At 50.9% G+C, this 14,515-nt stretch overlaps 1 protein-coding gene across 2 annotated transcripts in view; it reads right to left on the bottom strand.

Annotated features, from left to right (window-relative positions):
* The window catches only part of REXO1 (RNA exonuclease 1 homolog), an 83,368-nt gene that overhangs the window by 22,461 nt on the left and 46,392 nt on the right, over positions 1-14,515 (bottom strand). For both annotated transcript variants that reach the window (XM_066574496.1, XM_066574497.1), the window contains 2 exons: positions 10,408-10,553; positions 4,216-4,353 (listed from right to left, as the gene is read on the bottom strand). In XM_066574496.1, coding sequence (XP_066430593.1) covers positions 4,216-4,353; positions 10,408-10,553 — 284 coding nt within the window. The remainder of the gene's footprint in view (positions 1-4,215; positions 4,354-10,407; positions 10,554-14,515) is intronic.

Below are 14,515 nucleotides of genomic sequence, written 5' to 3'. Positions count from 1 at the left end.
CAGTCTGACAATGGGTTTTTGGGAGAGGAACTTCATTTTCAATCAAATTAGCCCCATGAATAATGAAATAATCTGGTATGGGCGTTTCATCAACGACATCACACTAACGTGCAAGAAGAAAGATCCAGAAAGTGAAATCCCCCAAATAGTCACAAAATTTAGTGGATTCCTTAATGAAAATCCCTTTGGATTAAAATTTATATGCGTGGGAGAAAAAAAAAGTCTCATTTCTAGACGTGGAACCTGCAGGCAACACAAAAGAATAAAACAACACATCAGGGAACACAATTTACACTATTCTACAGGCTGATAGCTGCCACACCAAGCAGGTCATTAAGGCTATTCCAAGAGGAGAACTAATAAGAGCAAGAAGAGCGTGCTCCAATGAAGAACAGATTTAAAGGAGACTGGGAGAAAGGGGATATAAAAGGATTATCCTTCAGGAAGCAGAAAAAGATTGTCAGAAGGGAAATCAAGCAGCCATAAACAGGGAATGCAGTGCTTTCCACGAGCCATGGTGACGATTAGGGGGACATTAGAGGAGGGTTTTACAAATATCTCCGGGTATTAAGAAAAAATGTGGAATGAAGGAGTGAAGGTTGTGGCAAAGAAAGGAAAAGTCTAAGAAACAGATTGTCTCCAAGCAAATGTTCCCAATATAAAGAGAGGGATGGTTATAAGGGATTCACCAAGTGTGGAAGCGGACGGCGTCGTACCGGCCAATATGGAAAGAAGTGCAGCATTGGGGGAAGGGAAAGTCTAACCAATTATAACATTAACGACTATATCCGCTGTGATAGTGTGACAGATGTAATCCAATGTACTGGCTGCCAATTACATGATGTGGGATGAACAACCCGCAAATGACTGAACACATGAGATCTGTAACACTCCGGAGCCGCCGAGGACCAGCAATCTAAAGGGAAGAGAGAAGGTAAATAAAAACCAGGATAACGATACAAGAGACACGTCTGTCCTCAAAAGGGGAGGATATTGAATCTTTGGTTAGGACACGGTACCCAAAGGCATGAGCAAAAAACGGACTTATTAGAGTTATATTAGCAATATGCAGGAGAGACTGATCATTATCATTATTATTATTATTATTATTATTATTATTAGTTTGGATTTGTTGCAAATTAATGATTCTGTAGATGTGAGGTTATTGATTTACATGAGATATGACATGTGGGGCGTGTGTAAGGAGATGGGCGGAGCATACAGACGTGATGATATTGTAATGGGACGAATGGTATTGTTGGAGAGGAAACAACGGATAAGAATGTTAGGCGATGCCTAGAGTTAGGGTTTACTCTGTAGGCGTGTAGATGCATAAAACAGGTCGGTCTACCATATGTAGAGGATAGAAAGGGGGAGGTGCAGAATACAGAAGGCAAAGTGGAGGTAGAAATAGATGGCCCAGCAGCAACATAATTAGGAGGGGAATTAATACAGAGATTTTATCAGTCAAGAATTACATATTAAATTTAGGGACAATCAGTGCAAAATAGATACATCATATAGAAAGAACAGACAAATAGAAAGAATAAAGAAATAAGAAAATCGGAAATGCATCATCATCAGTTATGAGTGAAATCCATGCACCAAGAGGCTTTCTGTCATTCCAACCGTTATGAAATTGTGTCAATTAGACAATAGTATTGAGTTTAGGTAGAACCACTGTAACACTTGATATATAAACACATTTATGGTTGGCATGATTACATATAGAAGTATGGAATAAAACGCAGAATTAAGTCAGAGTCCCTATGAACTAGATAGGAGACATGGGGAACGGTCAAATGGAATGAGTGATCAGTATCCAAGAGAAACAAAGGGGAGGGGTTAATACATCAGGCGGAGATTAATGAACGAGGCACATATTGCACCATGGGAATAGGAGGCGATCAAGATCTGAAAGATCGAAGCGCGTACCCCAGGACACTCTATACCATGAGGTTGTGAGCACAACAAGTGAATAAAGTCAAACTTGTTTTACAAAAGTCCAGAGTTCCCGAGCATTACTGCATATCAAACATGGCCAAATCAGAAACAAGAAGCTTCTATCATCTGCTAACTGAGTGCGCTCCCTCTTTGATGTTATTGGGCTCTCGCGATATAAATCGCAGAGAGCCCGGAAGGTTGTCATGGTAACAGGATGCTACCTACAGGCGTCCTGTATTACCATTGCCTGTGATCGCTGTAATAAGCGATAAGGCATTGCAGGAGAGAAGTCCTGCAATGCCTTATCACAGCGATCATCAGTGGTATGGTGTAAGTCCCCCACAGGGACACACAAAAGAAAAAGTTTTTTTTGTACATTTTTATTGTAAAAAAAAAACAAAAAACAAGAAAAACCTTTTTTGGGGTTTTTCTCATATTAGCATAAAAATAAAAACAGCCAAAAAAACACAAAACAACAACACACAACATAATTGGTGTAGCCATGTCCATAACGACACGTGCAATCAGTTGAACACACTTTTGACCTGCACAACAAAAAGCGTAAAAAAAAAAAAAAGGCAAAAATGCTTATTTTTGGCATTTTGTCTCCCAAAAAACGCAATAAAAAAGTGATCAAAAAAGCCGTATGTACCCCAAAATTGTATGAAGAAAAACTACACCTTGTCTCTCAAAAAATAAGCCCTCACACAGCTCCGTCCACGGAGCAATAAAAAGAAGTTACAGGACTTTGAACGCAGCGATTCAGAAGAAAAAAAAAAAATGAAAATCGGCCAAAAGCCCTGCATCCTTAAGCCCAAAATAGGCCGTGTCCTTAAGGGGTTAAAAAAGGAGCGGCATTTGCTGGAGGGAATGTGGCCAAAAAGGCTCCTTATCACATCTGTTCTGGTCGTGCCTGAAAGTGATGGAATTCTGGGAGGGAATATTTGCACTTCTAAATGAGATACAGAAAGTAAGTGTCCCAAGATCTCCGAGAATGGCTGTACTGCTACTAAACTTAGATGGTTTTCCTAAGCCTACTAGTAAGGAGACGGACCTCCCGCCCCTGCCTCCGACAATCGCAACGAGACGGACCTCCCGCCCCTGCCTCCGACAATCGCAATGAGACGGACCTCCCGCCCCTGCCTCCGACAATAGCAAGGAGACGGACCTCCCCCCTGCCTCCGACAATCGCAACGAGACGGACCTCCCGCCCCTGCCTCCGACAATCGCAACGAGGCGGACCTCCCCCCTGCCTCCGACAATAGCAAGGAGACGGATCTCCCCCTTGCCTCCGACAACAGCAAGGAGACGGATCTCCCCCTTGCCTCCGACAACAGCAAGGAGACGGACCTCCCCCCTGCCTCCGACACTAGCAAGGAGACGGACCTCCCCCCTGCCTCCGACACTAGCAAGGAGACGGACCTCCCCCCTGCCTCCGACACTAGCAAGGAGACGGACCTCCCCCCCCCGCCTCCGACAACAGCAAGGAGACGGACCTCCCCCCCCGCCTCCGACAACAGCAAGGAGACGGACCTCCCCCCCCCGCCTCCGACAACAGCAAGGAGACGGACCTCCCCCCCCCCGCCTCCGACAACAGCAAGGAGACGGACCTCCCCCCCCCCCGCCTCCGACAACAGCAAGGAGACGGACCTCCCCCCCCCCGCCTCCGACAACAGCAAGGAGACGGACCTCCCCCCCGCCTCCGACAACAGCAAGGAGACGGACCTCCCCCCCGCCTCCGACAACAGCAAGGAGACGGACCTCCCCCCCCGCCTCCGACAACAGCAAGGAGACGGACCTCCCCCCTGCCTCCGACAATAGAGGAGTTCAAGAATCATATGGCGGACCATTGCCTTTATGGAAAATGGTTAGCCATACGCACCAATTCATATCAGGAGTATTTAGATGTGTGGAGGGGGGGTGACATACAAGTCAGTCATGGAAAAAGAAAACGGACGCCACGTTGATGTTTGTGTTGTAGGTTGAAGCTGTTCTGTAGACTTCTAAGAACATTTCCTTTGCAGACTCAGCAGGGATCTGATAGAATTGAGAGCAGTTAGCGTACCAGCACCAAGAACGTCCATCTAGGTATGGTAATGCCTGGGACGTTCATAGACTTGAATACATTGAGATATACGAATATACTAATGGATAAAACAGAAGGGCTTCTTCACTTTGCCATTTAACCGTTTAGCTGCTGCGTGTAATAGCCCGCAGTAGTATACACCCAGATGTACGGTCACTAAAGAGTTAATCCCTTCTGGAATTTACCTGGTTAAAAGCTTCCGGCTGTGACGGACAGGACTTCAGGCACTCATCGATGAACAGGTTCAGGTAACGCTGGCGCACAGTTGTTGGCACTTTTGCACCAAATTCAGTAGGCAGGACCGGCCTTTTTAAGGCAGCACTCTGAAAGGAAAGAGAGCTGTAAGGGGAAGTCACACAGAAATAACCGGGTTTGGATAGAAAGTGGCGACCTGTACAAGTGCTTTTTCTTTTTTTTTTTAAACAAATTTTAAAAGTAAAATTCTGAAAACAAAAGAAAAAAAAAACAAAACACACACCCCACATACAGAACAAAGTTTTATTTTATTTTTTTAGGTAACGTTTTTCAATGGGGTATTTTTCAGTTTTTTTGGGGAAGTATCGTTTCTTCTTAGGGAGACACCAAGAAGGTGAGTTAGGAGACTTATAAGGCCATCCATGCGCCTCTGGGTAATATGCAAATAGGGAAGATGGAACAATCTCTCTGCAGCGCCACCTATTTGAGGGCAGTATTCCTGCATGTCAATGTCAGACTCTTTAGACAAGCCTTATAACAATGACTGGGAATTGAAAACCAAAAGCCAGAATCCATCCACAGACAGCCGTTTCGTTTTTTCCCCCTCATCAGCGTGCAGTAGGTTTCTGGCTTGGTTGGTGAGAGGTTTGGGACGTGGGTTGGGACGGGCATCATTTCTCCTTAAGTAGGAGACTTCTAAGGCAGTCTATGCTCTTCTGGGAAATATACAAGAACCTACTGCCAGAGTATGTATTCTGGCTGGATCACAGTCATGCCACCAGTCTGACTAGAAGAGCAAAGGGGAAGCCCCAATGGCATGCAGTGATTCTAATATGCGTCCTATACGCCAATCACGTGAGACCGAGACGCCATGACGTCACCGCGCTATCAGGGCGTACGTGATTCGTCAGTACGTCGTACGGAGAGCGGAATGCCGTACTCAGACGCGAACAATCTGAAAGGGGAGGAGAAGAGACAAGGAGTAAGATGATTAAACCTAATGAATATAAGTATATTAAGGTTGATGAGTTCTGTTTGATGTGCTTGAAAAAGTTGTGTTATGCAATGAAACGCGTTGCACTGTTTTATACTAAAGGAGCACGGGATTTTTTTTTACTATTTTTGGACCAACAGACCTGACAGAATAATGGGGGTGGAAGTTGGGGGCTAATATTAAGTCCAAAATGACCGCCCTCTAGTCGGGTCCTGTACAAGTTGTGAAAAGTAATCATCCTTAGTTTTTGACAGAACTAGTTTCTTTTACAAGAGGCGCAACTTTGTTTCCCAGTTGATAATCGGAGAGTAAAGGACCTTTTACATGGGACTGTCGTTGGTCGTTGGCTCCTGCACTCCCGTAGGGGGTTTGTTCGATAATCGTCCCGTGTAAGTGCATGCAGAGACTGAATGACTGGACGAGAGTCATTCAGTTTTAAGCATGCTTACAAACTGAACAACCATCATTCAGGGGTTTAACCCTTTCCAATCCAATTATTTTTTCTCAGCCATTCTCCCCAGCTCCAAATAAATTTAGGCTGGTGAGAATGGATGAGAAAAAAAATACATTTCCATGCACCCTCCTGAACTAACAGAGATCAGGAGGGTGCAGGTGCCCCCTGCACCGTGTGGGGGCCTGCTTACCTGTCTGGCGTCTTCCGCATTCTCCCTCTCCCTCCCAGCTCGGCGATCCTGTTACCGTTGGGGTCAAGTGGCACCCAGCAGTCACATGATCGCCGAGCCGGGAGACAGAAGGGAGAATGCGGAAGACGCCAGACAGGTAAGCAGGCCCCCCCACAGTGCAGGCTCCCGGCTCGGCGTTCATGTGACCGCTGGGGGTCAGGTGACAACGGCGGTCACAGGATCGCCGGCCGGAATCTCTGTGCATTACATAGCACTAATTAAGCGCTATGTAATGTGTAAAGGAGAAGGCAGAAAGAGTTAAAACCCCTTTTTGCCTTCTCCTCGGGGGTCCTCGATGAGAAGGAGTGCATCTGCACCCGATGTGTGACGATCGGGTGCAGATGCACTCCTGCACTGCAGTGTCGGGCCTGTCCCAACATCGGAGCTGTGGAGGGAAATGATGTCGGGGCAGGCCCGACATTGGATTGGAAAGGGTTAATGCCTTCAGTAATGAACAACGGCTGCTTGGAATGGAGAGGGGCGAGGGGCGAGAACTCTCCTCCAGCACCCCACCTCACTGCTGGCCATACTCTGAGCAATACTCGCTCCTCTGTAAAGGGCCTTTAACGTCCACCATAATAAATACTTCATTGTGATTGGCTGCTTTATGTCCATCCAGTTCAAACTTTTACCCTCTACCCCCAAATGTTGATTCAGAAGGGGATTTAAAATAAAATAAAAAATACCCCAATGGAGGTAGAATCCAATTTCCCCCATTTAGTGACAAAAAAAAATAATAATAATATTCTTCCCGACTCCAATCTGGCAGTTGTGAAAGTTGGACGCTCAAGACCAGTCTGGTATTTGCTGCAATACTAATATCCTTGCTTTCCCAGATCTTTTCCATTCCTTGTATTTCATTCCTACCAAGTGGAATCCGCCTATTGATCTTGGGTCTAGATTGCCCGTTGCAATCGATTTTGGATCCAAGGAAGATTAAATCTCGGGCCGACTCGACTTCTTCGTTGGTAATCTTTATGTTCGCTGTCCCGTTGCCTACTGCGGTCATGACTTGTTTTCTTGCTGTTGCGGTACAGTCCTGTGCGTTTCCTTTCCTTTTGCACTTGTTGGATAAGGTATTCCAGGTCCCTCTCACTTTCCCCAGCAGGGTGGTGTCATCTGCATATCGGAGGTTGTTGATATTTCTGCCACTGATTTTGCCTCTGATTTCTGATTGGTCCAGATTGCATCGCCTCATGATTGTTTCTGCGTACAGATTGAAAAGGTTTGGTGATAGAATGCAGCCTCGCCGTACGCCTTTCTTGATTCCAAACCAATCCGTGTTTCCATAAGCCATCCTCACTGTTGCTTCTTGGTTGTTGTAAAGCAACCTTATCCGCTGTTGAATATGTTCTGGGACGCCCGTTTGCTTCAGACACTTCCAAAGCTTGTCATGTTCCACACAATCCCAAGCCTTGCAGTAGTCGATGAAACCCATGTACATATCCTGATGATTCTCCCGGGTCTTCTCCATGATTCAGCGCACGTTCACGGTTTGCTCTCTGGTGCCATGACCTTTGCAGAAGCAAGCTTGAATGTCCGTCAGTTCCCGTTCAACAATTGTCGAATGCGTTTTTGTATGATCTTTAGATGAGTTTTGCTGGCGTGCGGTATGAGGGTGATGGTGCGGGAATTAGAACATCCTTGAGCATCACCTTTTTTTGGAAGTGTGACGAAGACAGATCTTGTCCAGTCTTTAGGCCACGATTTGGAGCTCCAGATCTTCTGACATGGGTCGGTTAGGATCCGGACTGGTTTGAGCAGTTCAGCTGGTATGTGATCAACGCTCGGAGCTTTCCTGTTGGGGCGTAGTTTCAGGGTCTTTTTGACTTCTTCCTCCAGAATGCCCGGTTCTTGTTCTACTTTATGTACGTGATCCAACAGGTTGTCTGTCTGATCGCCCGCATACAGCTCTGCTGTATATTCTCGCCATCTACACTTGATTTGATCTTCTGCTTGTAGTACTTCACCATCCCGGTCTTTGATAGTTGCTGCCTTGCGTGGTGCGAACGATGTCCAGGTCTGCTTCACCTGGGCCAAGAGAGCTCGGGGGTCGGCCTTGCTGGTTTGCTTCTTCCAGTTTCGCACATTGGCCGTTCCAGTAGCGCTCCTTGTATCGTCTGACTTGAATCTGAAGTTCCGCATTTAGCTGTCTGAATCCAACCATGGTGCCCGCTGCTTTAGCTGCTCGGCGCTTGTTGGGGATCATGATGGATTTATCGGATATCCATTGCGGTCGTTTTGCTGATTTTTCTGAAGGAGATGATTGGTTCAGCTGTATTCAGCGTGATGGATTGGATTTCCTCCCATAATTCGTCAGGGTGCTGAGTGCTTCAAATCAGCTATTCACGTCGACTGCGAATTGTGAAGAGATGTGGTCTACATCGAGACGGCGTGTTGCTGGCGACCTTTTGAGGTTGTTGAATCTGAGCTTGATTTTTGCGACTAGGAGCTGATAAGCGGAGCCGCAGTCCGCACCCGGGAGTGTTCTTAGGGCTAGAACTGAGCTGTTCCAATGCAGTTGACATAGGAAGCAGGTGATTTGGCTTCGGTGCACGCCATTTGGGGCCATCCATGTTTACAAACGGTGTTTCGGCTGCTCAAACCATGTGGTCATGATCGATAAGGAATTTTCCGTCCAACATTAGACCATGCGGTTGCCTGCATTATTCTGCTCACCCAATCCAAATTTGCCAATGCCTGGTGTGCCTTCTCCAGAGCCAATTTTTGAATTGAAATCCCTTGTTATAAAAAGGGATCTCCTTGGCAGGGGTCTGACTGATTGCTTGCTGGAGATCGGCATAAAATCTTCAATGTCTTCATCTGTTGCATTGGTTGTGGGCGCACAAACCTGCAGAATTGTGATTGAGCGAGGATTCCCATTGATGCGTATAGATATGATCCTATCGTTTATAGCACTGAGACAGCGGACAGCTTTGGCGACTGCCCTGTTTGCGATGAATGCCACTTCATTGCCTCTGATGATGTCATTGCCTGAGTAGAAAACTGTGTTATCACTATTGAAAAAACCGTTGCCTGTCCAGTGAAGCTCGCGGATACCCAACAGGTTGATGTTGGGAAGTTCGATTTCATTTTTTAGGATTTCCAACTTGCCCGTGTTCATGCCACGGATGTTCCACGTGCCGATGTTGTGAATCTTTGAAAAACGCAAACGAAACCTTGGGCTTGGAGCTGCATCAGCGTACCAGCGTCCAAATGGCTGTGTCCGGCCCGTGTCATTAGTGACCAAGTTATTCGAGTTTCGTCCCTGTTCTTACCTGGTGGCTTGAACGGTGCCTTCCAGCCCAGGGGGCCCGCCTTCCAGCAACATGATGCATTTGGTCCGTAAAGTATCAAGGCTATGAGGATGTACTCACACGGGACGGAATTACCAGCAGAACATCCACAGTGGACATTGTGCTACAGATCACCCGCGGAAGGCCTGCCTCCAAACCCGCCCCCTTTTGGGGAGGTTTTAAAGCGGGTTTCATCGCGAATTCCGTAATAGAGATGGCGATACAATTGACATGACGCGGATTTTCATTCTACGCCGCAAGTCAGTTTTTGCATGGCTTTTATGTGTGTTCTTACCACAGCATGTGGAGGTTTTCAAAATCTCATCCACTTTGCCGCTACTGTAAATGCAGTGGAACTTCTGTACGGAGCGGCCGCGTGGAAATTCAATGGCAAATTCCCCCTGTGTGATCCCAGGTCAAGTGTAGAATGCTGTGGGGCTCGCGGAGCCTTGTACAGTGTTTTTACAGCTATGAAGGTGGGCATGACCCTGCCTGCTGTTGTGAATGGCGGCGACATTCTACTGCCCATGACCACGTACGCCGCCAGGCACTGTACACCAGGTTTTCTGTTTATATTCCTTTGTCGCTCATACACAATGTGCGCACGCAGAGAGAACAACGGGCTCGCTCACGAACAGACTGTTACGGATTCCGTAGTTGTGATCAGTAATGTGTAAGAATGTAACGGACTGCCTGCGAGTATCACACGGCGTACAGGGCCCACATAACACGTGGTAAGTTCATGGCCGCGGGAGCCCGGCCTTACTAAGAGTGCAGGACGCACAAACAGAACTAAAGATGGCAGCGCTGAATGCTGGGGAGGCCCATGGAGACGCAGGCGAGGAGCAGAAGGATCGTGGTTGGTTTTAGGGCTCATTCATAAGAACAACAATAATGCGCAGTGAACAGAGGCCATAGATGACGAGCCCGTTCAAAGGTGCCGAGGTCTTCACACAACTTTTGGTTGCATGAATAAAGAAAAAAAAATAAAGAAAAACACAGGCTGCGCCATTCTATCACACACTGAAACCTGCGGATTTACACATCAAATGGGATTTGGATTTTTTTTTTAACACGTTAAACTGCGCGAAACCCACCGGGAATTGGCGTACTGCGGTCCATGAATGCACTGTAACCCGCTGAACGGCCGTGTGAAGCCCAGTGTCTTCAGATCTACATGCAGAGTGACTCTATAGCACACAGTCCTACCTGCAGGGTCGGTGCGTGCGCCTGTCGCCGTTCTGTGCTTGTGGAGTGCGTCTTGGAAGCCATGCCAGAGAGCGTTCGCCGTTTTATAGTAGATAGCGCACCGTTGGAAGTCTCAGCGGTCCCCGCCACATGTGCGTTACTGTCACCTGTGTAAGACGACAGCCAGTGTTAAATATCACAATCAACACGCCAAACGTTCTAAGAGTCCAGTCTGTAAAGAGCCGCTCACACCGGAAGAGGATCGCGCAAAACTCCAGGAACTGAAAGGAGTGATGATCATCCAGTGTAAAGAAATACATCATCGCTTACTATTCATTAGCGCTGAAGGGCAGTATTAAAATGGTGGCTGGATTGTCGTTAAACGTAGAAGGTGAAGCACTGAGCGAGAAGCCGGCGATCCAGGGGTTCTCTGCACGAGCGCCAACTACCCTATCGGGGCGGTCAGTGCTCGTATCAACAGGCCACACGGAGCGAGAAGCTGGCGATCCAGGGGTTCTCTGCACGAGCGCCAACTACCCTATCGGGGCGGTCAGTGCTCGTATCAACAGGCCATACTGAGCGAGAAGCCGGCGATCCAGGAGTTCTCTGCACGAGCGCCAACTACCCTATCGGGGTGGTCTGTGCTCGTATCAACAGGCCATACGGAGCGAGAAGCCGGCGATCCAGGGGTTCTCTGCACGAGCGCCAACTACCCTATCGGGGCGGTCAGTGCTCGTGTCAACGGGCCATACGGAGCGAGAAGCCGGCGATCCAGGGGTTCTCTGCACGAGCGCCAACGCTCGTGTCAACGGGCCATACTGAGCGAGAAGCCGGCGATCCAGGGGTTCTCTGCACGAGCGCCAACTACCTTAGCGGGGCAGTCAGTGCTCGTGTCAACGGGCCATACGGAGCAAGAAGCCGGCGATCCAGGGGTTCTCTGCACGAGTGCCAACTACCTTAGCGGGGCGGTCAGTGCTCGTGTCAACGGGCCATACGGAGCAAGAAGCCGGCGATCCAGGGGTTCTCTGCACGAGTGCCAACTACCTTAGCGGGGCAGTCAGTGCTCGTGTCAACGGGCCATACGGAGCGAGAAGCCGGCGATCCAGGGGTTCTCTGCACGAGCGTCAACTACCTTAGCGGGGCGGTCAGTGCTCGTGTCAACGGGCCATACGGAGCGAGAAGCCGGCGATCCAGGGGTTCTCTGCACGAGCGCCAACTACCCTATCGGGGCGGTCAGTGCTCGTATCAACAGGCCATACGGAGCGAGAAGCCGGCGATCCAGGGGTTCTCTGCACGAGCGCCAACTACCCTATCGGGGCGGTCAGTGCTCGTGTCAACGGGCCATACGGAGCGAGAAGCCGGCGATCCAGGGGTTCTCTGCACGAGCGCCAACTACCTTAGCGGGGCGGTCTGTGCTCATGTCAACGGGCCATACGGAGCGAGAAGCCGGCGATCCAGGGGTTCTCTGCACGAGCGCCAACTACCTTAGCGGGGCGGTCTGTGCTCATGTCAACGGGCCATACGGAGCGAGAAGCCGGCGATCCAGGGGTTCTCTGCACGAGTGCCAACGCTCGTGTCAACGGGCCATACTGAGCGAGAAGCCGGCGATCCAGGGGTTCTCTGCACGAGCGCCAACTACCTTAGCGGGGCAGTCAGTGCTCGTGTCAACGGGCCATACGGAGCAAGAAGCCTGCGATCCAGGGGTTCTCTGCACGAGCGCCAACTACCTTAGCGGGGCGGTCAGTGCTCGTGTCAATGGGCCATACGGAGCGAGAAGCCAGCGATCAAGGGGTTCTCTGCACGAGCGCCAACTACCTTAGCGGGGTGGTCAGTGCTCGTGTCAACGGGCCATACTAAGCGAGAAGCCGGAGATCCAGGGGTTCTCTGCACGAGCGCCAACTACCTTAGCGGGGTGGTCAGTGCTCGTGTCAACGGGCCATACTAAGCGAGAAGCCGATGATCCAGGGGTTCTCTGCACGAGCGCCAACTACCTTAGCGGGGCGGTCAGTGCTCGTGTCAACGGGCCATATGGAGCGAGAAGCCGGCGATCCAGGGGTTCTCTGCACGAGCGCCAACGCTCGTGTCAACGGGCCATACTGAGCGAGAAGCCGGCGATCCAGGGGTTCTCTGCACGAGCGCCAACTACCTTAGCGGGGCGGTCAGTGCTCGTGTCAATGGGCCATACGGAGCGAGAAGCCAGCGATCAAGGGGTTCTCTGCACGAGCGCCAACTACCTTAGCGGGGTGGTCAGTGCTCGTGTCAATGGGCCATACGGAGCGAGGATCCAGGGGTTCTCTGCACGAGTGCCAACTACCTTAGCGGGGCGGTCAGTGCTCGTGTCAACAGGCCATACGGAGCGAGAAGCCGTCGATCCAGGGGTTCTCTGCACGAGCGCCAACTACCTTAGCGGGGCGGGCAGTGCTCGTGCCAACGGGCCATACGGAGCGAGAAGCCGGCGATCCAGGGGTTCTCTGCACGAGCGCCAACTACCTTAGCGGGGCGGGCAGTGCTCGTGTCAGCAGGCCATACGGAGCGAGAAGCCGGCGATCCAGGGGTTCTTTGCACGAGCGCCAACTACCTTAGCGGGGCGGTCAGTGCTCGTGTCAACGGGCCATACTAAGCGAGAAGCCAGCGATCCAGGGGTTCTCTGCACGAGCGCCAACTACCTTAGCAGGGCGGTCAGTGCTCGTGTCAATGGGCCATACGGAGCGAGAAGCCGGCGATCCAGGGGTTCTCTGCACGAGTGCCAACTACCTTAGCGGGGCGGTCAGTGCTCGTGTCAACGGGCCATACTGAGCGAGAAGCCGGCGATCCAGGGGTTCTCTGCACGAGCGTCAACTACCTTAGCGGGGCGGTCAGTGCTCGTGTCAACGGGCCATACGGAGCGAGAAGCCGGCGATCCAGGGGTTCTCTGCACGAGCGCCAACTACCTTAGCGGGGCGGTCAGTGCTCGTGTCAACGGGCCATACTAAGCGAGAAGCCGGAGATCCAGGGGTTCTCTGCACGAGCGCCAACTACCTTAGCGGGGTGGTCAGTGCTCGTGTCAACGGGCCATACTAAGCGAGAAGCCGGAGATCCAGGGGTTCTCTGCACGAGCGCCAACTACCTTAGCGGGGTGGTCAGTGCTCGTGTCAACGGGCCATACTAAGCGAGAAGCCGGAGATCCAGGGGTTCTCTGCACGAGCGCCAACTACCTTAGCGGGGTGGTCAGTGCTCGTGTCAACGGGCCATACTAAGCGAGAAGCCGATGATCCAGGGGTTCTCTGCACGAGCGCCAACTACCTTAGCGGGGCGGTCAGTGCTCGTGTCAACGGGCCATATGGAGCGAGAAGCCGGCGATCCAGGGGTTCTCTGCACGAGCGCCAACGCTCGTGTCAACGGGCCATACTGAGCGAGAAGCCGGCGATCCAGGGGTTCTCTGCACGAGCGCCAACTACCTTAGCAGGGCGGTCAGTGCTCGTGTCAATGGGCCATACGGAGCGAGAAGCCGGCGATCCAGGGGTTCTCTGCACGAGTGCCAACTACCTTAGCGGGGCGGTCAGTGCTCGTGTCAACGGGCCATACTGAGCGAGAAGCCGGCGATCCAGGGGTTCTCTGCACGAGCGTCAACTACCTTAGCGGGGCGGTCAGTGCTCGTGTCAACGGGCCATACGGAGCGAGAAGCCGGCGATCCAGGGGTTCTCTGCACGAGCGCCAACTACCTTAGCGGGGCGGTCAGTGCTCGTGTCAACGGGCCATACTAAGCGAGAAGCCGGAGATCCAGGGGTTCTCTGCACGAGCGCCAACTACCTTAGCGGGGTGGTCAGTGCTCGTGTCAACGGGCCATACTAAGCGAGAAGCCGGAGATCCAGGGGTTCTCTGCACGAGCGCCAACTACCTTAGCGGGGTGGTCAGTGCTCGTATCAACGGGCCATACTAAGCGAGAAGCCGGAGATCCAGGGGTTCTCTGCACGAGCGCCAACTACCTTAGCGGGGTGGTCAGTGCTCGTGTCAACGGGCCATACTAAGCGAGAAGCCGATGATCCAGGGGTTCTCTGCACGAGCGCCAACTACCTTAGCGGGGCGGTCAGTGCTCGTGTCAACGGGCCATATGGAGCGAGAAGCCGGCGATCCAGGGGTTCTCTGCACG

This window comes from Eleutherodactylus coqui, chromosome 7, assembly GCF_035609145.1.
Source record: "Eleutherodactylus coqui strain aEleCoq1 chromosome 7, aEleCoq1.hap1, whole genome shotgun sequence".
NCBI lineage: Eukaryota > Metazoa > Chordata > Amphibia > Anura > Eleutherodactylidae > Eleutherodactylus > Eleutherodactylus coqui.
Note: the sequence above shows the minus strand (reverse complement) of the source record. Positions and strands in the feature narration are given on the sequence as shown.